This window comes from Cataglyphis hispanica, chromosome 10 (assembly GCF_021464435.1).
Source record: "Cataglyphis hispanica isolate Lineage 1 chromosome 10, ULB_Chis1_1.0, whole genome shotgun sequence".
NCBI classification, from domain to species: Eukaryota; Metazoa; Arthropoda; class Insecta; order Hymenoptera; family Formicidae; genus Cataglyphis; species Cataglyphis hispanica.
Window position 1 is genome coordinate 6455857 of NC_065963.1, and position 25242 is coordinate 6481098.

Sequence of the window (25242 nt, forward strand, 5' to 3'; positions counted from 1 at the left end):
ATCCTTCGCGTTTGTCGTGCACGATTCTCTTATCTCTCAGCGATGCCGAGACCGCTATTCGAAGCACGCAAAAGTGACTTTGTTTCTAGAATCTTCCCTAAATTTAATTTATCGAATTTAATTAATATTAAAATAATATGTACGCTTTTTAACATCAACAATGTCTAGCATAATTTATAATTTTTTAATTATTTTTTATTCCGCATTTTTCATACGGTTTAGTTAATTTTATTTAGTCTTCAATGTTTTCTGTCAAGATATTATTTTCTCTTCGGAGGATCCGTTCCTCTCCGAACGCACATAAAATTCTCTCCTCTCTCACCATCCAGAACAGTAAGACCGTCCCTAACGACAGAGTTCGGTAGCGCACGCAACTCTAAATCTGGAGATGCACTCTTTTAGAAGTGTCTAACCCCGCTTTTCTATCTCTCCTCTCTCTCTCTCTCTCTCTCTTTTCTCTCTCCCCGTATGGCACTTCTAGCGATGGTTTCAAACATTAAAGGCTCTGCGTCTTTGACGCTTATTCTCGATTTCTTCGTCGCAGGATTTAACAGCATCTCGGTTGGCGACATCCTTTGTGACGCCGATAGGTGTACCGATCGGTTGTAGTCACGATCGGAGGCGAGCCGCTTTTTTCAAAGGCGTCTGAAGGGTGAGCCGGGCGGCGAAAGTGCGTTTTGTGTGTGACGAAACGCACCGTTCCGTCTCGGTGTTGCCGCCGCGTGGTGTGTGTGTGTGTGTGTGTGTGTGTGTGTGTGTATCCGTAAATACGCGTGGCGGCCATTCTCGGTTCCCAGAATAACTTTCCAGCGCGCCAAAAATGAGATTCCTCGTGAAGAGGTGCGTGCGTGCGTCGGTGCGTGTGTCGTACGCAACTCTCGTCGCGCGCTCGTTTAATCGTTTACTTTCGCGAGATTCGGACTAACGGGACGGAGATTCGCCACTAAGTGCATCGACTGTAAATCCCGCTTCAAATGCAACGCCAGATATAGTGACGAGAAACCCGTTCTTATCGCGAAGGGTATTCGCGTGTCTTAGTAAATAAAAACCAGGCAGCTGCATTAGAGTAAAATAGAAATATATAGTACATCGTAAATATGACGAAAAGTAATGCGCGCGATTACCGCACGAAAATGAAATAAAATGATCCATTATTATTCAGTCTTTTGTTTTAAAAATAACCGATTGCCGCGAATCGATCGAATTGTGCCGCGGTACAGGCTTTATTCGTAAACGAACGTTTATTTATATTAGGCAAGGTCGTCGCGTAGAGTATTTTATTTTCCAAATTTACATGAAAACTCGGCTCATTTTTTATAACTACGATATCAAGTATATACAAAATCCGAATTTATAAAAGAATTTTTTTTAACTTTTGATGACATTAAAACGTTTGTGCACTATCTATATAATAATGTCAGCTGATTTATGTCAGCTAATATATGGCACGATATATACACGAGAATATTTTTACTTTTTCGATGGCAGACGCGAATTTATCAGTGGCAATTGATGCGCGAGATACACGATCGCGAGACGAGAAGTTCGATAAGAGGAAAGCCAATGCCGAGCTCGTTGTTCGAATATCGCTTAAAGAAGCGCTCGCCGCGCGTTCGGCTATATAATATCTCGTGGGAAGCACCGTTTTAGAAGCGTATTCGTGTGCTTGTCTCCATTACGTACACACAGAGATGATCGTGTTCATGGTGGTCGAGCACTCTCGGCGTCGCGACGACAACGACGACGTTGACAGAAAATGGGAGAGACGCATATTGGATATTGGCGCTGCGTGTTTACACGATATAAAAATGATGTCCGGGGGCAAATATATCGATAGCTCGCAGAAATCGTTGAACCCCGACTAGCGTGTGTGCTTTCTCCATTTTTTCCAGATAAGAAAATTGCCTCTTTATTTTATAGTTTTTGTTTAGCAGGCTTGTCTTTTTAACATAATCAAAAAAAAATAATGTCAAATAATATTAAAATAATAATAATATAATAAAAAAATAACAATGGCAAATAACATTGATATAAAAACGGAGATTGGTATATTTCACTGACTAGCTTTCCATACAAAGTCGCGACAATTGCGCTAGTTAATCGCCGAGCACGACTTTATATCGTCGAAAAACGCGTCGATTGATGCGTCCTTTTTCACTTTGTATTTTGCGAGCCGGTTCTTCACTCGGTAATTTCGTTAAGCGCTTTCGCGAGCTAACTAGAGCGTTGATGCATTTACGAGCTTGGGCGGTCTCTTTTTGCAGGCGGTTTATATCCACATGGATTTCGAAAAGGAATATTCCTGTCGGTTTTACTAATAGCATCTTGGTAGTTGATCAAATGTGACTAGAAAAAAAAATGCATTCTTTCTTCACTTATCGAGATAAGAGATATTATTTGAATTAATAAAAGCTTTAGAATATTAAAAGTACATTTCTGGGAGACATTTCTCACTATCAGTATTATTCCCTCTATGATACAATTTCCTTCATTTTTAATACATCGTATAAAGATATTAAGGAAAAAATTTTCTGCAATTTGTTATTTTGAACGTTTGCGAAACCGCTGACCACCATTTCCGCTTCTAAAGAGATAGAGAAATAGTCAACTAAACTGAGCGTAACATGAATCGACACGGATAAAAACCTAAATCGTCGAATCTGCGGTAAATCGTGGCGTATTTTCGTAATTCGATTATAATGGCGAAGCGCGAGCGGCAACGTCTCGGGATGCTGTATGTTCTTGTGCAAAGAGAGGAGGGACGCGTGTGAGCTTTTTGTCGGATCGACTCCGCTTCTCTCCTCCTGGGAGACGTGCGTGACACGTCCGCAAAAACGCGCGCGCACACGTGCTCCTGCGGCGTTTCACGTCGTGGGGCACGAGACGACGATGACCCCCCTGTCTCACGAACGAAGAAAAGAGAGAGAGAGGCCTCGTTTGATAGCGAGTCTTGTTCATGTGTCTCATGATGATTCGCCGCCAACTGTCGACCAGACCGACATTATTAAGATCGCATTACGATCCCACGCGGAGCTATTAAAGATACTCTCGCGATGCCCTGCAATATTCGACGCCCCTCGAAAAGGACTTTTTATAATTTTCAATATTCATGATTAAGAATTAAGCCAAAGTTTTTTATGAAACGCTATATAATGCCAAGCACGATTTTTAATATTTTTATAATTCAATGTTTCATATTTATTTATTTTTTTTTTTTTTGTCAAGGAAGAAAGAGAGAGAGAAACTTTTTATTGATTTAATAATATACAATTGTTGCAGATGTTATTAGGCGAATGAACTGGCACGTTGCTCAAAATTAACGATTCCTTTTAGTTTCAAATGCTTTGTGTTTCTAATTTTTTGAATTTTAATGTTAATATCTCTAATATCTCTTAATTCGTGCGAGTTCTCGGAAACGAAGTCTCGATGCGTGCGCTGGAGGGAATTAAAATGCGCAATGTGTTTCACAGGTGAGCGCCTCGGGGATGTTCGAGCTGAGGCTAAAGTCCTTTGTGAACGAGTACGGCAAGGACAGCCTGGGCAAGTGCTGTTCCGGCAGCGCGTCCAGGACGGGCGAATGCTCGGGTGTATGCAAGACGAGGTTCCGGGTCTGCCTGAAGCAGTACCAGGTGAAGATCGACACGACGTCACCGTGCACGTACGGCGACGTCGTGACGCCCGTTCTCGGCGAGAACGTGGTCAACCTCAGTACGAGCGCCGCCCTGCCGAGCTTTACCAACCCCATCAGGTTCCCGTTCGAGTTCACGTGGCCGGTAAGTCGTCTCTCTGATATATTTTACGTGTCATTTAAATATGTATAAAAATCTACATAAAAGATATATTTATCATTGTTGAATTAATTAGGATATTTGAATAAACAAGCCTTTAATTTTATCAGATCATAGTTTTCGATAAAATGATATATATTGATAAAAATTTGATCAAGTATTTTCTAAGATATTTTTAATTTTGAAACACACTTCAATTGTGAAAAAATTTAGAGACAGTTTGAAACATCATTTTTAATATTTCAGTCTTCTCTTGTTGATCTAACAGTAAGACTAACTGCACATAAATTTTTTTAAAAAAATCTCTTTGATAATGAAGCGATGAGTGAATCTACGAAATTATGTAAATGTTCTGGAATGAAAATTTTGAAAGATTATTTTAGTTTCTCAGCACTTTTTATTAAGAGAAAGTTTGTTAAACTTTCTATAGCTGATTTGTAATATTGGCAAGATATCTCTTGTATTCTTGAAATAATAACATGATACATTGTATTCTCCTGTACACATAAGATAGACCAGATATATCATTGTCGAATTATACACGATGATTTATAAACTTTCACAAAACACTCGGGAACAACCTCTTACGCGATATGTTTACGAGAGGCGTGTGCGCGTTGATTTTTTGCTAGAGTCTCAGATTAACATAAATGTTTTCAATGTGGGAAGTATGAAATGTCGACGACCGTGTGGTAACAGATAACGCAGCATGTTCCACATAAATTCGCGTGGTATAAATTACAAAAAATGAAGGAAAACTCAATCATCGATATTTTTCTTTATAAAGATTCGCGACACGTTTTATAATTAAAGGACGTATGGATAAGGATTGAAAGTTTTTTGCCGGTGACGCGATATGGGATTTTTCATTTAAAATCAAATCAGATTTTTCGTAATGATCTATTATGTAAAATAGACGCATATTATTTTATAGTCAATTTTAGATTCGATCATTTCTAATTCCAATTAACAGTATAAATAGAATAACGAAGAGATAGAAGAAAAGAAAGAAAAAAAAAACGACAGCGATGCGGACTCTCGGAAAAGAACAATGCTTTCCGTTCGTTTGACCGCAGCTGGTCACGGATGCTAATCGGGAGAGCGTATTACCTGACTCGGTCTCGTTCCAGCAAACGCCGGAACGTAGATAAGAGACACGCGCAGAGAAATTACGTGCGCAAAAACAAAGTCGCACGGATCCTTTTTATATATATATATATATATATGATTTTATCTCGCGCGGAAAATAGTCTCGCTCTCGATTCCGCGGTACATAACCGGCCGACTAATTAGCGCGGAAGTGGCTGGCAAGTCTCTCGCGTGCTTAGAAGATCGAACGAGAGGATCCGTTCGATTCGTATAGCTCTCGGAGGAGATCGCGTTTCGCGGCAGATCGAGATGACCGACCGTTTTCTCCGATTAATCACCCTATATGTGTGTGTGCGTGGGTGGATATCGTAGAAAAAAACAATAGAAATTTTTATCCTCACCGGACGATAGTGAATTACGAAGTATATCGACGGGTTCGAAATACATTGGCGAGATGTTTATCCGGCCGGTCACCCTATAATTTTCGATGCACGTGTGCGATGCGTGCCGAGGGAGGAAGACGTTGCACGCGTCGTCGGTCGCATTTGCAACAGGTCGGCGAGCGGCGCAACGCACGCTCGCACGACTTTGATTTCCCGTCTCGCTCGTCGCGTGCAATTAACGAAAAGGGCGAGTGTTAGTTACTTTCTATCGTCTCTGCGTGCTCCTTTCTTTTTTCTTTTCTTCTCGCGTGCTCGCAACGTGCGCAGGATCGACGCACTCTTCTCGCATCTGCTTTTTCCCTTCCTACTTTTGCGCGTTGCTGGCTGCCAACGCGTACAGACAGATTGATTGTGCTAAAGGAACGAGAAAGAGAGAACATATAAGGGTTGCGTTCGGCATCGCTTTGACGCGCGTGCGCACGCAAGCCGTCGGTGCACTCATGAAAGAGAGGAAAAAAGAACAACAAGGGAGAGTAACACTTGTCTTTCCCTTCTACCGTTGCTGATGCTGCTTGCTATTGCTTAGCGATGTTTTGCTTTTCGCAGACGACATAATTCATGCTCGCCTTAAATGCGATCGATAAAAGATGGATCGAATGATCGAGAAATTTATCCACTTCTCGATATATTTCAGATACATATTTATAATTTATTTAAATGACATAAATAATATGACAGTTTTCTAGATAAAATTTTGTTAATATTATTGTTCATTATTCCATTTTATGCATTTTATGCATTAAACTTTCTGGCCATGATCAGGAAGCGATGTTATATATAGCATTGATAAGGCACAACAAGCGCAGGAATAGATGATATAAGCATTTTCAAGGTTATGATAAAAACACGCTTTACATTATTCATGAAACATGCATCGAATCGAATCGTACGGATTGTTTGTCAGTGAGATTTATACATATATTTTTCAAAAATTGATTTAATAAACATGCACGCAGGAAGAGAAGAAAGTGTAGACTAAATAATACGTGAAAAGTCCGTGAGGTCAGACGGGCGGAGAAAAAAAAGATCCTTTTTTTTATGAATGACTCAATGAGATCGGGCCATTGTGCTAAAACTAACAAGCGACGCGCCAACGTGCAGCATCCTTGGGCGCACGTCAAACCTCTCGTGTCGGTGCTCGCGTATTTTCTATGAGACCGCCCGCTCTTGCAGAGTCGCCGCCGCCGCCGCCGCCGCCGACAGCAGATGGCCGGGGCCTCTTTTGCGCCTCTACACACTTCCCACGTACTCCTCCTGCCTCGTGCTCTCTCTCTCTCTCATTTGTTCTCCTTGTGACTCTTTCTCTCTTTCTCGCTTGCAAAGTTAAATTTACTAACCCATATGGCGCCCCTCACGCCTCTAACGAGCGCTCGTTTCTCTCCATCTTTTTTCCATCTTTATCTCTCTTTCCATTTATTCTTTATATATATATATATTTTTTTTCTACATTGTGTGCTTTATTTCTTTTCCTTATTCACAAATTTATTTTTTAATTAACTTTTTCTTTTCTTTAATGTATATATTTAATATTGATATGCTTGTTACATTCACATTTCTTCGTATACTAGATATCGCAAGTGTATTGAACAGATGAGACTTTTGACCTGTGCGAAAGCAAAATAAGTTGGCTTTCTCTCTCTCTCTCTCTCTCTCTCTCGCCTACGCCCGGATGATATACGGGCACGTGCGTTCTTCGACATTTACCGCCGGTGGTTTGTAAACCCGCAGCACCGCGGCAGATAGGATTATCGCGCACCAATGTCGAAATTATCCCCTAGAGCGGTTGTCGATAGCCCCCGGCGGCTTTTGATGTGTAGCGGCGTCAAAGTCTGAAGTCGGTAGCCGACGACTGCCTCCTCTCGAATTCTCGGAAGACGATTCGACACGCGGTCGTAATTTCGCGAAGAGCTTTTTGGACGTTTCCTGACCGATTTCTGGCGAACGGTCTCGCTCCGGATATCGTTCCGTCGTCGGCGCGAAATAGTTGGAAACCGACGTAAGCCACCGGCAATCGCTATTTAGAGTACTGGATTTATTTTCGTAGCTTGAGAGAAAAGCGCGCGAGAGCGGCTTCGTCGACTACGTTCCAAGTCTCTCGTACAATCGGTTTCGCATCAAGAGGAATGCATGCGCGTGGGGAGAAGCGGTGATGTAAAATTTTATTCCAATAGCTATTACCGAGTACGATTTAATGACGGCAAACACATTAACATGTACATGCATGTAGATATTTTTTTTCATTACTAATTAACCTGTCTCTTTATTTTTTTTATCGACGCATATCGCGATAAATATCGTTGCAAAAACGACTCGTTACTTATAACGCTCGTTTCTGCGCGATTTTACGATGTGTAACGAGCGACGGCAAAAGAAAAAGTGAATTAACTCGTTGTTACCGCGACTGATCACAGCCGAGTTCGCAATTAGTAAAATGACTCCGCTTATTCGGATCGTGTGTATACGCGCGAACATTAGACGAGCGAGAACCGATAAAATATACTATAAATAACAGTTGCGTGCAACGCGTGTAAATCACTTCCGTGCCGCGATAGAGACGCGCGAATTAACGGCCTTCTTCGTTCATTATGGCCCCAAGATAGATTCATTAGATGTCTTTGACTAATTAACGACTCGACTCAACGAAATCGAGTAATGTATGATCGAATCGACATTTTACATCATCAGCCTCGCCATTTTAGAAAAATTACATGCAAGCGATTGAAGAGATCCTGCCCTGATTTTTTAAGGAAATTTTATACATAAGGTTCTCCAGAATCTTTTTACTATAAAGTATATCATATTTTTAAACATGAATTAACATATTTTCTGAAGAAATTTTCACTTGTTAATATCTTCAAGATTTTTAATATACTTAGAATTTAATATATTTAATATTTTTTAAAGAAATTTTATATATAAAGTTCTCTAGAATCTTTTTGCAATAAATTATATATTTTTAAACATGAATTAACATATTTTCTGAAGAAATTTTCACATGTTAATATAAAATTTCTTTGAAAAATCAGGGCAGGATCTCTTCAATAAATATATATGAATATATATGAATATAATACATATAAATATATATGAATATATATATATATATATATATATATATACTCTATATAAATACATAATAATGCGGTTGATCTCTCGATACGTAATCGTAACCTTTGCGGACGCAGCAATTTCTTATGCGTGCGTGCATGCGTGCCGGTCGGCAACAGTCTCTTATGCGCGCGCCTTAATTGGCTTTACGTTCGTGTACACGAGCCGCCTTATTAAAACAGCACGAGGCGCGACCCGCGACAGTGCGGCCACTGTGCTCGCGAGTTGCGTGGCGCGCGCTCTCCTCTCGCGAGTTGCGCGACTTTCCGCGCGCTAATCGCGCACACGCGCGTACGTATTTCCATTCTTTCTCATCGCTTTTGTAAGATCGCCTGGGAATTCGCCGTTCTATTTTTAGTCGATCATCGTAACTTCCTTCCGCGATAATCTCACGCGTTATGTATATATAGGGGACGTCGGTGTCGGGGATGATGCATGAACGGGGTTATTGCGTAAAAAAATCGGAAAAGAAAAGAATCGGGAAATATCGTGATTATCTAGATTAATGGAGATGATGCGAATAATCGGACTGGAATAATTGCAAATGCCGATTTTTAGGAAGGACATCGAGATGGATCTATGAGGAATGCGTTAAAAATTAATGCACGTGTGTAATATAAAAATATATGGATCATCTTCGCATTCCTTTCTTCTCCTTCTCCTCTCATAAATAACATACGATACGATCGAATATATTGTCGAGATAAAAGCAACGTCGCAAGCATTCTTAAATGCATTTTCGCGGAACGTGATTGCGAGGCCGAGACTCGAGAAAGAGAGAGAGAGAGAGAGAGAGAGAGAGAGAGAGAGTGAGAGTGAGGAGGAGGAGGAGGAGGGATCGGAGAGACGAGGGGATCGTGAAAGTGATGGGAATCATGGAACAGGGAGGGAAAGGGGGAGGAAAGGTGGGGCCCTGAGTCGTGGGTCCCACGGCCGAAAAGGCTGCGTGATTCGCGTCCCAGACGAGAAGCTTTCGAGCACGAGCGCCTTCGAAAGGTCGAACGAATAACGTACTTTGGGGCGCATCGCGACGCGACACGACGCGACGCTTCCCGATGTTTAACATAAATTACGTGCGATAGAGGAAAGCGGACGGCGACGGCGACGGCGACGTTCCCGAAACTAAACCGGCGCGTATTTTTAGTCTCGTGTTGCGAGAAGAGAATCTCGCACGCGATCGACCTCTTTTTCCCTACCGGCCAATTCTTGCATCTCTTTCTTTTTTCCCCTTCTTTCTTATCTTTCTTTCTCTCTCTCTCTCTCTCTCTCTCTCTCTTTCTCTTTCTATTTTGCATATCGTAATATAAAACGAACTTGGGATCTATCAATAAATTTTTGTGTTTGGATTCAAAGCCGCTGTCAGTGTTATGCGAAACGCTTTGATCTTCTTTTCGAAAGGCTGATTCATTATTCATGAGATTAATATGTGTATATATGTTTTTTATTTTTATGTCACGTTAAATTGATTATGAAATATTTCAAACCTGATTTTTTTAATGATCATATACTTTCGAATGACTAACAATAAAAATATCGATTTGCATAAGGAAAACAATTATAATAATATTTAAAAAGTAGAAGCTTCTTGATACCATCTTCACCTTAAATGTTTTCATCTAAAGAAAAATTATTTTTATATCATATCCCTTCGAAATTAAAATGGCACGGGAAGAAAAATCTAATTTAATCTCCAAGATATTTTAATTGATCAAACACAATTGGACATTCTGTACAGTGGTGAGAGGAGATCGCGAATCATTTTTTTCTGAGAAGAATAAATTCCTTATGTCCCTTTGCGATTTCGATGCAAACGTAGCGGTAAAATACGGGAAGTTCCCTTTCGCCACAGACCAATCGAGTTCAGGTTTGAATTTATTCCCTTGAGAGAAGCGATGAGTTCGGATAACGGCGGTGCATCGTTACGTTTCCGGTCTCTTTTCTTCTCTTCCTCTCTCTTTCTCGCAGATCGCTATTATGACGTCGCCCGGGGGTGCCGTTTAACGCGGAAGAAGCGCGCTTCTCAACTCATTTCCTCTCCCATGCTCGGGCCGGTGTTATTTATTTCCGGCCGCTCTTTTGTCACGCGCATCTTCTCGGCTGTAAAGAAAAAAAAAAAAAAGAGAAAATAAGGAAGCCTTAAGTAGAGGAGGGTCCCGCGCGATAATGGTGAAAATAGGTTTTTATCCCAAGGCCATTTGTGTTGTCTGCCGGCCTGCGTGTGTGAAATACGATAGCATCATCTATGTGGCAACCTCTGCGACTCTGTATCCGGTGTAAAAGTGTATAAAGTTCAGATGTCAAAAAATGTGAAAGTAATATAAAATAATTTTTTTACGCAAGAGAAATGACGATTAATCGTAGGAATTTAATAATAATTTCAAACTAATTGAATCCTTTTGCGCGATAAAAATCGCGTCTCCTTGACGCGAAGATTCTTAAAATTTGATCATCGGCCTATATTGTAGGACGTCACTGCGCCCGGCTGTTTCCAATCCTTCCCTTTTACGCTACGCGGCGAAATTGTAGCATATGTGAGATCTGCCCCACCCTCTCATTCATTCTCTCTTTCTCCGGGTCCCCGTATCACGTGGTCATCAGGCCAGGTATACGCATCAGCTGATGCACGCGCGCGCGGGTGAACCTTATTGACTGACTGACTGATTGACTGACTGACTGACTACTCGTCTCCCTTGGGCGATAGTGTCGCTCGACATGAACGATAGAGAATAGCCATTATTCATCACTTACTTCATCGCCCCGTTGCAAGCCTCGATTCTTCCCGATTACTCCTTAGATTGAATATTTTTTTTTTTTTTTTGTCGAAATAAAATTACGTAATGTTTTTGTCTTTAATAAAAGCAGAATTTTCTTTTTACATTCAGACCATAATTACAATAAGAGTCGAAAGTTGAAAATGGTAATCGGTCGGCCCGATCGAAGCGTGCATTAATAAAACAAGAGGCCGCATCGTTTCGCATTAAGAATGATCCGTGAAAGCGTGACTTTTGTTCGCATTACAACGAATGAGGAAGGAATGGAGCGGCAGCCATTCACAAAGGCTTCGATTCCACTTTCGAGTGATAATATTATTTTTCATACGTGTTTCCTCATTTCGGAGAATTTCGACACAACTTGTGAATAATACCATTGTGCCTCGAACAGAGTTCTCTTTCTCTCTCTCTTTCTCTCTCTTTTGCTTCGAGATAATACTCTGTGTACTCGGATTTCGGGTCCACTCGCCGATATATTCTTCCTCCTCTCGTTCGACCTTCGGGTCGTTTTATAAATCGGCTACATCGCGACTATCGCAATCACAATGGTATGTGTCCATCTGTGACTCATCTATTTTTACGCGTCCTCTCATTTCTGAAGGTGCCGATGTCCCCAAGCGTGTTCCATATGTAGGTTCCATGTTTTCGCGAAATTGGATGGGTAATGATGAAACCAATAGTGAAATTTTCGCAATCCTTTCAAGAAGAGAGAAGGGTAAAATTATGGATAACGAGCGACGACGACACTCGACCACCGTCTTTATACGTTGCTATCCGTTTCCACCTCGCGATCGTTTTCCAAGATGATTAATACGCGCGTGTATATACACGCGCGCCGAGATTGAAGCTATACGTCCTGTTGGTACGTACGTGAAGAAACGCGAGTCGACGGAGAAAGAGAGAGAAAGGAAGTGAATGAGAGAAAAGAGGAGCGAGACAACGATGGCAAATACATATTTGTGTGCGCCGCGCGTATATATGTGCGGGTAAGAGAAAGAGATAGAAGGAGAAGTTGAAAGAGGAGCACACGCGGACCCGAGAAGAGAGGAACGGGCCAGCCAGAGGAGAAGAAGGGAAAAGAGAGGCGAGAGAAGGTGGAGGTATGCTGCGCAGCCGTGGGAACCGACTGCCGCGCGAGCGAGTCTCGTTCCTCTTTCCCCTCTCTCCTCTCTCTCTCTCTCTCTCTTCGCTCCTCTCCTCTCTCCTCTCCTCATCATCTCGTATCGCGCCGGCCGCGCCTGCCGCCTCTCGTTCTATCGCATCGGCGGCCGCGCAACCTCTTTCTCCTCCCGTCGCCGTCGTCGCCGAGAATCTCTCGTCGCGATTCTTCTTCTCCGCGTGTCTCCCGCGCGAGGAAGAGACTTGCCAGAACAAGAGCGGTTTCCCTTCTTCATCTCCTTCGTCCTGATCGTCTTTATCATCCTGTGGATTTCTACCCCTCCCTCCAGCGATGTACTACGCTGCTCGTTGGTAATCGCCGCTACCGGTGCACAAGAGAACACAAACGCGCACGTATACGAGCCAAGGCGCATTGTTCCCGCGAAAGAAGCGCGCCTTCTTTCGATCGCGATTCCTCGCCGATTTCATTCCGATCCCCCGTAATAAATTAGCGGACGATCACGGTGGCATTTGTCTTCCCGACGATTTATTCGCTCCCTCTTTTTCTCCCTTTTATTCCTGATTTGTTGCTCCACCTATAAAAGAGATCGTCTTTTTCTCTCCTTTTCGGAAGGTACGAGCGTGCCTAAGCCTCCAGAGAGAGCGCGTCCTTGCCGCGAGAGAAAAAGGCGGTATATAACTCGTCTCGCTTCCGTCTACGCCTACTACGATACGTTCTACCCCTTTTGTTCGCTCTCCTCGCCGTGCACGACGAGGCCCCTCGGACCGATCTCGCGCGCATCTTGTACACGGTTCGGTATCTCTCCTCGCAAAAGGTGCACCATAACCTGCGCCAGAGCCTCTCTCTTTTCTTCGCCTCGCGCTTCTTTCAACAGAGACAAATTGCTCGCGCGTCCTTCAACCCTTTCGCCGCGAAGGGCATCTGCCTCATCTGTACTTACGTTCGCATATACCGTTGAGCTAATTTTAGATAGAAATACGCGTGTTATACAAGGTGTTCTATAATGTAGACGCATTACGTCTGTTCTCGCACAAATTAATCGACCGAGTAATTCAATCAGGGTGACTACTTTCTGAAAAAATTTGGAAAATTTGAAATTTTCTTTTTTTTTACTTTGTAAAGTTAAGGAATTTTATTGGAGATTTTTTAAAAATCGTTTGATGATTTTTTTGTTCTTATTTTACAAGTGATTGACCGAGTTGGCAATCAGTACAGTGATACGGCGACGTACATTTACGAGTGACTGTTATATATCTTTTGTTCTCTTTTAGATGTGATATTACTACTCTTATCGTATATTATTCAACTTGACTTTTCGATCAATAATTCAAAATAAAATCGATCATTATACTCTGTATATTTTATTTAATAGCTAAATATATTTTTATTTTAAGATATATTTATGAAGATTTTAATTACATATATATATATATATATATATATATATATATAAAATTTATTCTCTAAAAAATTGCATCTCTAAAAATTTTAATATGATCAGGAAATTCTCAGGAAATTTTTTTACAAGATTAAATAAAGAAAGAGAGAGAGAGAGAGAGACACGAATATATATTCAAACTTAAATTTATCTTTATCGAAATTCACATAATTATAATTAAAAAATGTAATTTAATTTTTTATTTTTACGTGTCTATTGTTTTATTATCTTCTGATTTTTTTATTCCTCAATTTTTTATTTCGTATTCGAGAGAGATTGTGCATTATATGCGGAATGAAAGCTCGAGGGAAAGAGCGTAATGCGGTGTCTGCATAAATTTCCATGTGCGAAATGACATTCGCGCGGGATTACCGGGGACTCGTTTACGGGACTCAGGCAAAATACAAACACACACACACACACACACACACACACACACACATATATATATATATATACATAGGGAAATGGCGGGTGGACTCGCCCACCATCGCCGGATATAAACATTTATTATTCTCCGCGCGACAGCGACGACTCTAACGAGGTCGCGCTATAATACACCGTGAGCCGCCCCGGGGGCCGCTCTCTTTCCATGCATGTTCATTCTGTGACGTTAATAATTAAACGACGTATTATCACTACTGTACACCGACGACGCACCATGTAGGACACCTCTGTTACACAACTGCGCCGCAACAATGGACATGTCGTGTCCGAAGCCGCGATGGTGCGGTTTGTCGGCGCGACGGGAGTATCGTTACGGGATTTACGAGCTGTCGTTTCGGGTATCTTTATCGGGTATCCTTCGGGCTTGCAGGTTACGGTCTTGCGGAAGAGCCATGTGCTTACACAATGGGGGCCCGGCATTTCCTTTCTCCTTTAGGGATTCTGTTTTCGACAGCTTTGGAGAAGTTTTTTCCCTCAAGAATATTACTTTGTTAAAGAAGCGGAGGATGTACAAAATCGAAAGAAGATTTAAAGTCACCGCAAATGAGCACTGAAAATCACTTAAATACATAATAAGTTATCCGTCTATTAATTTCTACGTGCGAATAACGTCTCGCACGCGCGTACACGTGCGGTACCTTAAATGCGACGCGTGATTTACAGCGGCGGTATATCACGTGGTTATGGAAGTTAACCCCCATGGGGCACCGGGACTATTCCCCTCCTGTGCCTAAACGATAAAACACGAAAGGAGGGTGATTTTCGCGCGTGTCTCCCCTTTCCTGTCCTTTCTCGCTGGGGTCTGCTCGTCGTCCCCTTCCTTCCCATTCTTCCCTCTTTTACTAGTGACGCGTAACCGTTTCTCCTCGATGTTCGTTCTCGACGATGACGACAATGATGATGATGATGATGATGACGATGGTGATGGTGATGGTGGTGGTGCACGCTCGTCGTCGTTTTCTGCACGCGTGGCCAAGGCATGCGTGGCAGGTGCGCACGTGACGCAGCACGTCCCGCGTGTGCGAAACGTTTAATTTATTATTAAACCCTTTCACCGCGGAAATATTTCCTCCAACCGTTATACCGTTACCTTTCGAAAGCGTGCACGAGTCACGGTCGAGAAAAATTCGAGAATATCGCGGCTTTTTAAATTATATCAGAATGTTGAGAAGGCGCTCTATAATTAGCGAATTCTATTTGTATGATAAAACATTACATTATATAATATGTGTGATATACATATTTTTCTGTATTCCATTTCTTTGCACATTACGTGATGCATAAAATTATTTATAAATAGAATTTTATTCCAAATTTTCATGACTAAGATATACTTAATTATAAGATTGCATTAATTAACATCCTCTTTAAGTTTGTTTTATATTCCAAGACAAAACATGATGAGATTGTCGAAGACTTACGAGAGCTTTCCTTTTCTGTTTACAGGGTACTTTCTCGCTGATAGTGGAGGCTTATCACGACGCGGACAACAGCACGCAGTCAGCCGGTGAGCATGCAATCCTTTTTCTCTCTCTACTTTTTTTTTTTTAGATCGCATATCGTCGCGCCAGGCACGAGTGCGTGCGCGCACGCGCTCGTAAAAAGTCGGGATGACGAAGGATTATCGTAAAATTAGTCGTGGTGGCGTGCGCGTTTTAAAGCCGTGAGAGAAGACAGAGGAAGGTCGCCGTCGGCTGGGCATGTGTGGTCCAGCTGGTTCGCTGAGAGAGCGACACGGTGTCTCGTGGACTAGTCAAGAAGGCGCTTCCGGTCTTCCGAGCATGACACTCACCAGAGACGTTGTATCCTCCGGGCATTCTCTCTTTCTCCTTCTCCTTCTGCCTCAACTACCTCTTGATCCTTATCCATTTTAAAGTTCCTCTCAGACAAGAATCGAAAAAGGAGAGAAAGACAGAGCGGATAAATCTCTCTTCTCTTTTCGCGTTTTCGCGATGGTTCTTATCAGTTTCGAAATATTTTAAATTTTTTAATATTTTAATTTTTGATATCTTTTTTATATTTTACGTTTTTTTTTTCCCGAAATTACTATCCGTTTTATAAATAATTTAAGAAATATATATATATATATTTGAAAGAGATAAAAATAAAAGTGTTTGTCAGATTATTATCGAGTATTATCAGAGTTTCATCGCAATATATTTAAGATTCGTTTTCTCGTGCTTGTCGAGTTTATGATGTTACTTCGGAATATTTCACATGTAAGTAAAAGGTAGATCGAGGTGTACAAATCTTACGTCGACCGGGCCGACTGGTCGTTGCTCCGCGAACAATCGTCGCGTTTTCATTGTTCTATTCAGTCTCTATTGCTGTTGGCCGTTCCTCGTTTGCAACCGCGTTATTACAGCAACGCGTCTCCGTTGTGTCATAGCTGTCGACCAGAAGCGGTTCTAGAACGCGCGCTATTAAGAGAGAAAGAGAGGAAAGCGAGAGCAAGGAGAAACGAGAGAGAGAGAGAGAGAGAGAGACGCGGTTAGCGAGCGGCGGCGGCACACTAGTGTTTCCTTCCTGTGTAACCGTAGTACACCCATCTTCCACCGCACTGTAGTAACTCGACACCAAGTATATACGGGCGCATCCAACGAGGCTAGCTTTAACCTACCGCCAATTGTGTTCTCGCAGGACGTGGTATCCTGGATATTTTTTCGGCGAAAAAAACAAAAAAACAGCATAATTGATTACAATATCTTTGTATCAACATAAATGATTAAAGATTTAAAGAGAAGTAAATTTCGGAAAACGCGGCGATTAGGGAGTCCGACTAATATCATCTTCCTATCTCAATCTTTGACATAATAATGCCACGTATGAAGGCTTCGTCGGAGGCGGATACGATATATTTAATAAATGCGCGTTACGGTTTTCCGTACGCACTCGCGCGCAGGTAGTACACGCATCCGCTTCGTGTGTTGTTCACTCTCGAGACCGGCTTAAAAACGGGGTAAGAAGAGCGAGACCGTTTAATTCCTTCCTCGAGGAGTCCCGCCGCGGGCACGGCTCGTCGTCCCCTTTCTCCCCTTCGGATAATTAGAATCGGCCGACGGGAGAGAGCGGAAGCTGCATATACGCGGGCCCTCATGCGTGTCGCGCGTGGATATACGCACACACGCGTACGCGTCGCGTCACCTATGCTGCCGTCGTGGCTCCTCTCCTCCTCCAATTAACCGAATTTAACTGTTTCGGCGCCACGTGGTGCATACTTTGTTCGATCCCGCGTCGCCTTATCTATCCACTCGACGACGAAGCAACGGATTGTATTAGTAAGAGTACGAGGACTGCTGGGAAAGCTCGGGGGAATCTTGTGTTCCGAGAAATATACGCGTTAATATCATTAATAAAACTCTCATTGATGCGAGAATATTTTGGATCAACGTCAAATGTCAAACGCATTGTTTTTTTCTTCTGTTGTATGTAATTAATATTCAAATAAGCCAATATGTGATACTGATTTCTATCAGTCAAGATGATGATACGTATAGCTCCTTATCAAGAAGATAAAAACTATCTCTTTCGCGCGCGTGAGCTTTTTTTTTCTTTTACACAGCGGATACATTTTATCCCTCGCATTGGGGGGGATAAGAAAACGATAATTTTTCGCCGTCTGATGTTTCTCAGTGTTAACACTCGCGTCGCAACGAAGCGACCGAGTGTTGTCTTGCTCAGCTTCTGGATTTTATCGTCGACATGCTGCTTATACGTTGCAGCTCGCTCTCGGCATCTGCGATTCTTTTCCATCGCGCGGATGTTGATATGAAATTACCATCGACGTATCGAAATCTGTCATCTCCCTAAAACCGTTTTGTTCTGTTCGCATGACGAACAGAAAAGAAATTTTTTAAAATTGTTTTTTTTTTGGAATTTGTGCTCGTAAAATTAAAAATAAGATTGATTATTATCGTAGAAAGATTTTTGGTCCGATAATCACCAAACATAAAATGAAATTTTCAACCTAAATTTTCTCACGTTCATAAGTCTTTATCGCTACTAAAAGATCGTACTAAAGGATTTTGATTTAATTTACGTAGGAATCTTGCTTCATACTTTAAATAGGCAGGAAACGGAATAGTTTTCCACTTAAAGATTCAAAAGAGGAGTTTTCGGTAAAGTTATAAATTAAATAGATTAAATACTGAGAATACTGAAAAATGGAGAAAAATTTCGGCTCGACGTTGACACATCGACATTAATTTGGACCGTGAAATGCTAATGTATGTATCTCACACTAATATTGATCGTGTCCCGGATATACACCTATCCCTGGGGCCCTTATCGCGGATACCCCACTCGCATTATGCTCCGTCTACCGTGCTGGCTCCGGGCGCGATATAATACCCACACACGCACACACATACGACGGCAAAACGAGCCCTTTATTGCCGCGTTGCTCGGATGCTGCTTCCTTTCTCAGGCGAACACCACCACCTCCTCTTCCTTCTCTCCTCTTCTAATCACTGTCCCCGCTCCCGTCGGTTCTCGTCTCCTTCTCTTTCGGACGTCCCTCTTCCTCTCCTTTTAGTCCTCCGTAAATTGCATCGCGTTGCGTTACGTTGCGTATTATGACGCGCCGGTGCACGCGTCGTCGTCGTGTCGCTGCACCTGCGCTCGGATCACAATTCCCGCAGTTGCATTCGCTCCCCGGGTCGCGTGTCGCGAATATTTCGTGGGAATCCGCTTGCGTTGCCCGACATTCCTCAAGGACGGCGATTCCGAACGCGGGAGAGGAGATCGTCGTCAAAGGGATATTTTCCTCGCGATCTTTAATATCGATCATTTATCGTATCGCGAGATAACTTTGAAACGATCTATTTCTTGGCGCGCAAAATCTTTCGACTAAAAATAACGGAGACTTTAAATAAATATCGAACGATTTTAAAGAATGTTTCCCCCCATCCTTTTTATTCCCCGATTTAATTTTATTCCCGCCCGACGCGACGTTATTTATAAACCACGGCGGAGGAAGGTGTCGCGCCCTAACGATTACACGTGTCGATAAAGGCGCTCATCGATCGATTCGTCACATGTGCCGTGGTGTTTATTATACGCGAACCAGTTTCCTTTGTCGCTAATTACGACGGCTCTGTGCTCGCTTGTTGCTCGTTTTGGTAAAGGCCGATCGGATTACTACTCTTCCTTTCCTTCATTCATTCGCCATAGCATCGGCGAGGAAGAGATGGATGAAAGAGGGGGAGTTTCTCTCTCTCTCTCTCTCTCTCTCTCTTTCTCGTTAGTCTCGTTTGTAAGTCCGTTCATTTGCAGTGAATCAACGAGCGTTATTACGAGGTGTACGCCTTGTGGGATATAACGCGCCTGGTAAAGTATATTAAATTCGAGATCGCGATATCCAGCCCAGGTACTGTTAAACACCTCATTTTAACGCGCGCGCATTCAAGGAAGCGGCTAATACATTTCTACAATTCGTAACAGCAGCTCGTTAACTACGAAGTGGACGCTCCGATGTATATCTATTCTAAGGGATCGTGTATTTCGTTTGGAAATACACTTCCCGCGGGAAAAATCTCAATAGACCGCTACCATTTTATTTCGAAATTTTTTCATTTTTATTCTTGCATAAATTCTCTTGGAATTCAGGATTCGAGAGCGCGATTACATTGCGAAACAATCCTATGTATGAAAAACGATTGTCAAAATTGTATGCGCTTCTTAAAGGCACTCATTCGCGCGATATAACATTTTCAATGGAAGTAAGTTTATGAAAAAAAAAAATCTATAATTGAGAGAAAGCGCGGGTATAAAGTCCACGTTGCATTTGCTTTCGTCTTGGGATGTGATCAGGAGCGCATCCGGACTTGACTAGCTCGACTCGATGAGTGTCTTTTATTCATTTCCAATTGACAGGGCATGCGTACGTGTATACGCACAAGCGTATATATACGCGAGCGAAAGGAACACACTCCGAGCGGTCGTGACTCCACACGCGCAGCTTACGTCACCGTCGATTGTCAACCGCTTTTCCCCGGCCGGTCTTTCTCCGTGCTTCTCTCTCCCTCGCAAACGGGACACCACCGTTGTTGCGCGACTCGCTCGCTGCACATCGCCCGATGCACTCGGGAGAGCGCACCTGCCTCCTTTCGCATGATAATAACGGCGGCGATAATTGGCCGCCTTCTCTCTGCGCGTTCCACGTGTCAATCGGCGGGAGAGGAAAAATCGTCGCGTTTTACTTCACGATGGGAAAGATTAATAAAAAATAGTGATTTCTAGATATCTTCTTTTTCCCCTAAATTTTGTCAAAATATGATATATAGAGATTGCATTTATATATATATATTGTTTGGGACATAAGTTTAAAGATAAAAAAAAAATCTATGTTAAATCACGATTGTCAAAAAAATAATTCCGTGCAACTCATCCCGTTTATCGAGAAGTCTAAGAAGCCTAAATCTTATTGTTAGTGAAGGCGGTTCCGAAAAGTTGATCTCCCGTGCGTTGTCGGGTTTTCCGATTCATTTCGCCAAATCATCAACACACGTTTTTACGCGCAGAAAAGCGGTGGAAGCCGCCGCTGGCTATATGCCAGTTCTTTCTCTCTCTTTTTATTTCTCTCTCTCTCTCTCTCTTTCTCTACGGACTATCCTTGTTTGACAGCCGCTCGTTTCTGAATGAACGAACAATAGAAAATGTCTGCTACGCGCCGGCGCTGCTATGCGTCGTTAATGAATACCTTGAATCGGTCTGGCCTCGAGCACGCCGGGTGTTTACCGGGTGTGTATATCGTGGTCAAGTAGAAACAACCGATCTCTCTCTCTCTCTCTCTCTCTCTCTCTCTCGTGTTAGCCAACGGTCCGGTCGCGGGAAACGGCAGCAGGAAGTTGTAACTTTGTCGATACACACATACGTATACCGGTAATCGCAATCACCTTCCAGACGAATATAAATGCGGATTAATCCTCTTTTTTCGCGTCTCTCCGAATATCATTAAAGAACATCAACTTTCTATCACATTCACATGCATCGTGTATGCATGTATGCTATCTAAATGGAAAGTCTTTGATATTCGTCGGGAAATTGTATAAAAAATACATTATTGTATATATACAGGTTATTTCTTTTTTATAACTATAATCATCTTTAATATATGTATATATAAAGCTCTCGTATTTGTTCTCTCTCTCTCTCTCTCTCTCTCTCTCGGGATCGAACGTGTTATAGCGGCCTGTTTATTCCGCGCGCGTAGCGTGCGAAGATCGGCGTTTTCGGAACTCGTAACAGCATCACCTGGGAAGATAGCCTGGTAAACTACCTCTCCTCTTCCTCCAATGCATACGTGCGTACGTGTCTGTGCATCTCGCTCTCCTTTTCTTTCCCATTCTCGACTCCCGTATCGCCGACAGCGAAACGCCACTTCCTTCTGGGAAGAGAGGCTGGTCTGGCTCCCTCCTTAAGTATCCTCGGGCACGCCATCGGCGAAATTTCGTCTTTTTGTTTTCTCTGTTCGTTTCTTTGCTCGTTCATTCTTCCTTCTCGACGCGCGAGAAGAAAGAGCGCGCACAGTGACGCGTAATCGAAGGATCTTTCTTAGCAAGTAGCGTTATCAGGTGACAGTAGTGTCAATATCGGACATCCTCCTCGACTTACAGAATTTTTTCGGACACGAGAATTAATGAATGATAAGCGATGGCATTTTAACTAATAATTAAGATATTCTTCTTCTTCTTCTCTTAATTAAGATATTAATAATCATTAATATTCATTATCAGAAAAATTGTGTTTTTATTAAGCGATGATATAGAGTCTTCTATTGATAACCGAACAAATATTAAAAATCGTCATACATAAATTTATCTCGTATCAGAAATAGCTTTAATGTTCCATTTCGCGCGTTATAGATAATAATCTTGAAAAATATCATTCGTGATTCTACAGCTACACGGATATATTATTTACAAACTGTCGTATAGCTTTTGAGTTTTATCCCCTGTCTTCGTTTGTCATCAATAACTTTCGAATATTATTCTTGTCAGTGAAGGTCGATCGATGTATCTTTCGCTTAAGCGACTACGCCACTGACCTTTACTGCACGAGACTCGGTACGCTACCAGTTCCTCCGGGCTCCGGGGTCCAGTTCGGGACGGACGCGCGTGCACCGAAAACCGGTGCCGTGAGATGCAGGTTTTTCGGTAGGGCACCTGATCGCGTAGTAGCCCCCGACCGAAGAGTAGGATCCTAATCTGCCGGGGCTATTACGATAATGCGCCCTTATAAGGAAGGCCTCTCTGTAGCCTTCGCTCGTTTAGTTTACACGAAAGCGAGTAGAGACAACACCGGACGAGAGGACGAGCCGCAGGCGAAGACGAGGACGAGAAGGGAAGAGAGAGAGAGAGAGAGAGAGGAAAGAAGAAGGACGCCTCTTTCCCAGAGCCGCAACGTGGTATACGCTTACTCTCTTTGTGCCGGATGCGTGCCGCCGACAGAGTAGCAATAGCGGACGAACGTCCGGTCTGCCCTCTCTCTCTCTTTCTCTCTTCTTTTCTCTGCTTCTCTCTCTCGGAGGGCCGATGCACTTCGATCGCATCATTGGGTGCATCTCGTTGCTCTATCTGACGTTGAACGCGCCTACTATTCTTATAAGTCACGATCCACTATAGCGATAAATATAATTTTTTAAAATTAATGTAATAAATATATTTTTGTATATTTATACATATATAGAACGTTTTCTATATAGGGTACAAATATTGGTAATATTGTATTTCGTGTCAAAAAAATAAGCATCTTTTCTTCTCGAATTCAAAATTTCCAGAAATGCATCGTTTTCGAGAATACAAGAATATTAATCTATACTCTTTTAATATGAGACACCGTATATATTATTAATATATTGATACATTACTTTCTTATATTTGTAAACATTTGAAAAATCACTTAAACAGAAACGTATCCGTGGTCTTTTCAGAGAAAGTGCTGATCACGCGGCTGACCACCCAGAAATGGCTGGACGTCGGGCCGGAGTGGACCGTCGACGAGCACAAGAGTGCTCACTCGCAGATGGAGTACGAGTACAGGGTGACATGCGTGGCACACTATTACGGTAAGGGCTGCGAGAATCTGTGCCGACCTAGGGACGACAACTTCGGCCACTACAGCTGCAGTCCGAGCGGTGAGCGTGTCTGCCTATCCGGCTGGAAGGGCGACTATTGCAACACCCGTAAGTCATCAACTATATATATATATATGTATATAATATCGCTGATATTTATTTCCCTTCACGATTGCACGCGCGTCCGATCGGTCTCGTTTCTCGTAAATTTGAATTATTATTAAATATAATTTAATCTTAAATATATATTTAGACTAAAAGGTCGAACAAATTTCTTGATTTGCGATCGCGATTAACGATCGCTTAAAAAAACGTTCCTGCCAGTTTGCACGATTATTAACTGGCAGCTGATTTCTGTCAATTCCTGTCGAGTATCCATTATCGCTATCTTGACGTAGTACGACGATATTCTCGCGCGAACGTTCCTCTATATCGTTATCCTCGCGCTGCTCTGTTTCAAAGCCCGGCCGAAGGAGAGGCCCGGTGCGCCGAGACTTCGAAGCGTGCAGCAGCTTCCCACGCTTAAGCTCGCGCGTGTGCGAGTATCTCCTTCCTCTCTCCGTCTTTCGTCTCTTCTCGAAGCTCTCTTACCCTCCTCTTGTCCGTGCGACCTGACTGCTGCAGCAACGGCAGCATCCCTCTCCTTTTTCGCTCTCTCACTCTCTTTCTCTCTTTCTCTCTCGTGTACCTGCGTGCCAACCGAGAACTAATCTGTGTGCACGTGTAATGATTCGAGGCTGTGTTGAGCGAAGGAAGCGAGAGGAGGCGAGAGGAGGCGAAATCTGCCTTCGTGTGTGGCAATCTCTTTCTCTCTTTCTCTTTATCCTCTTTCTCTCTCTTTCGTCCTCGCTCACTCCGGAGACTCCGCGAGAGTCGAACGAGGATGGCCATGTTGCTAGAGTCGGTCAGTCGACACCGAAGCTCCTGACTCTCTCTCTCTCTCTCTCTCTCTCTCTCTCTCTCTCTCTTTTTATCCTCTCTTTGATACGTACAGGTACGTATCTGCACCTGGTGTTCGACTACGTACCTGTGCACGTACAAAGGTGGTTTTTATTCGCGAAGGAAGCGGCTTCGTTGTGCTCGCCCTTTGATTTTGGGAACTCGAAACCCGGGTCGGATTGTGCCGAATTGTCCTCGCGACAATAGGCAAACCGCGCCACAAGTGTCGTTCGAACACTGTCACGTAGAAGACTGTCGAGAAATTTACGCAGTTGCGGTCTCTTACAATTTCACCACACTTTCCGTTCTTCAACCGGTAAAAAAAATTCAAAAAAACTGGAATTTATATAATCTATAGGATATATATATATATATATATATATATATATAATAATTTTTTATTCCCAAATATAATTCGTGTATTTAAAATTTAAGCTTTTATTTGATATGAAATCAAATCATAGAAAATGATAGTATATCATTCAATTGCTTAATACAATTTGTATTCTGTCACGAGAAAAATAAGAAACTTTAAAACTTAATACTCTAAATATAAATAATATAAATAATAGTAGTAAATTATTAGAAAATAATAGCTGACTAATTTTTGTGTACTCTATCTGGGGATATACACATGTATAAATCGCTCTTTTATAAGTACACATTTATTCCTATATGAAACGATTAATGTCTTTGCTTTCCCACAAGCTTTCCTCGCCAATTCTTGAATCCCGAATTCCAGACTTTCTCGATTCCGATCGATCGTAGGCGAAGTCCTCCCCCCCGCGGGTGGGGGGCCCGTCGGTCCCCGGTCATTGCACTCTCGACGCCGCTCGGTGCGATCGTCGCGATCGACAAAGTTCGCGCACTGATTACTAATGGACTACTTACACTTCATTTCATGGACATTCCTCGAAGAATTAACATATCGTTCGAAGAATCGATCGTCCGCGAGCGATCCTTTACGGACTTTGTATGTCAATTTTTCTCTAACATTTTAAAAGAATGGAGTTTGATATTAGA

General features: G+C 42.5%; 1 protein-coding gene across 1 annotated transcript in view; it reads left to right on the forward strand.

The window, feature by feature from the left end:
* LOC126852323 (neurogenic locus protein delta) overlaps positions 1-25242 on the forward strand; it is a 43730-nt gene that overhangs the window by 3094 nt on the left and 15394 nt on the right. Inside the window, exons 2-4 of the mRNA XM_050597013.1 lie at positions 3471-3773; positions 15651-15711; positions 23137-23388. Coding sequence (XP_050452970.1) covers positions 3471-3773; positions 15651-15711; positions 23137-23388 — 616 coding nt within the window. The remainder of the gene's footprint in view (positions 1-3470; positions 3774-15650; positions 15712-23136; positions 23389-25242) is intronic.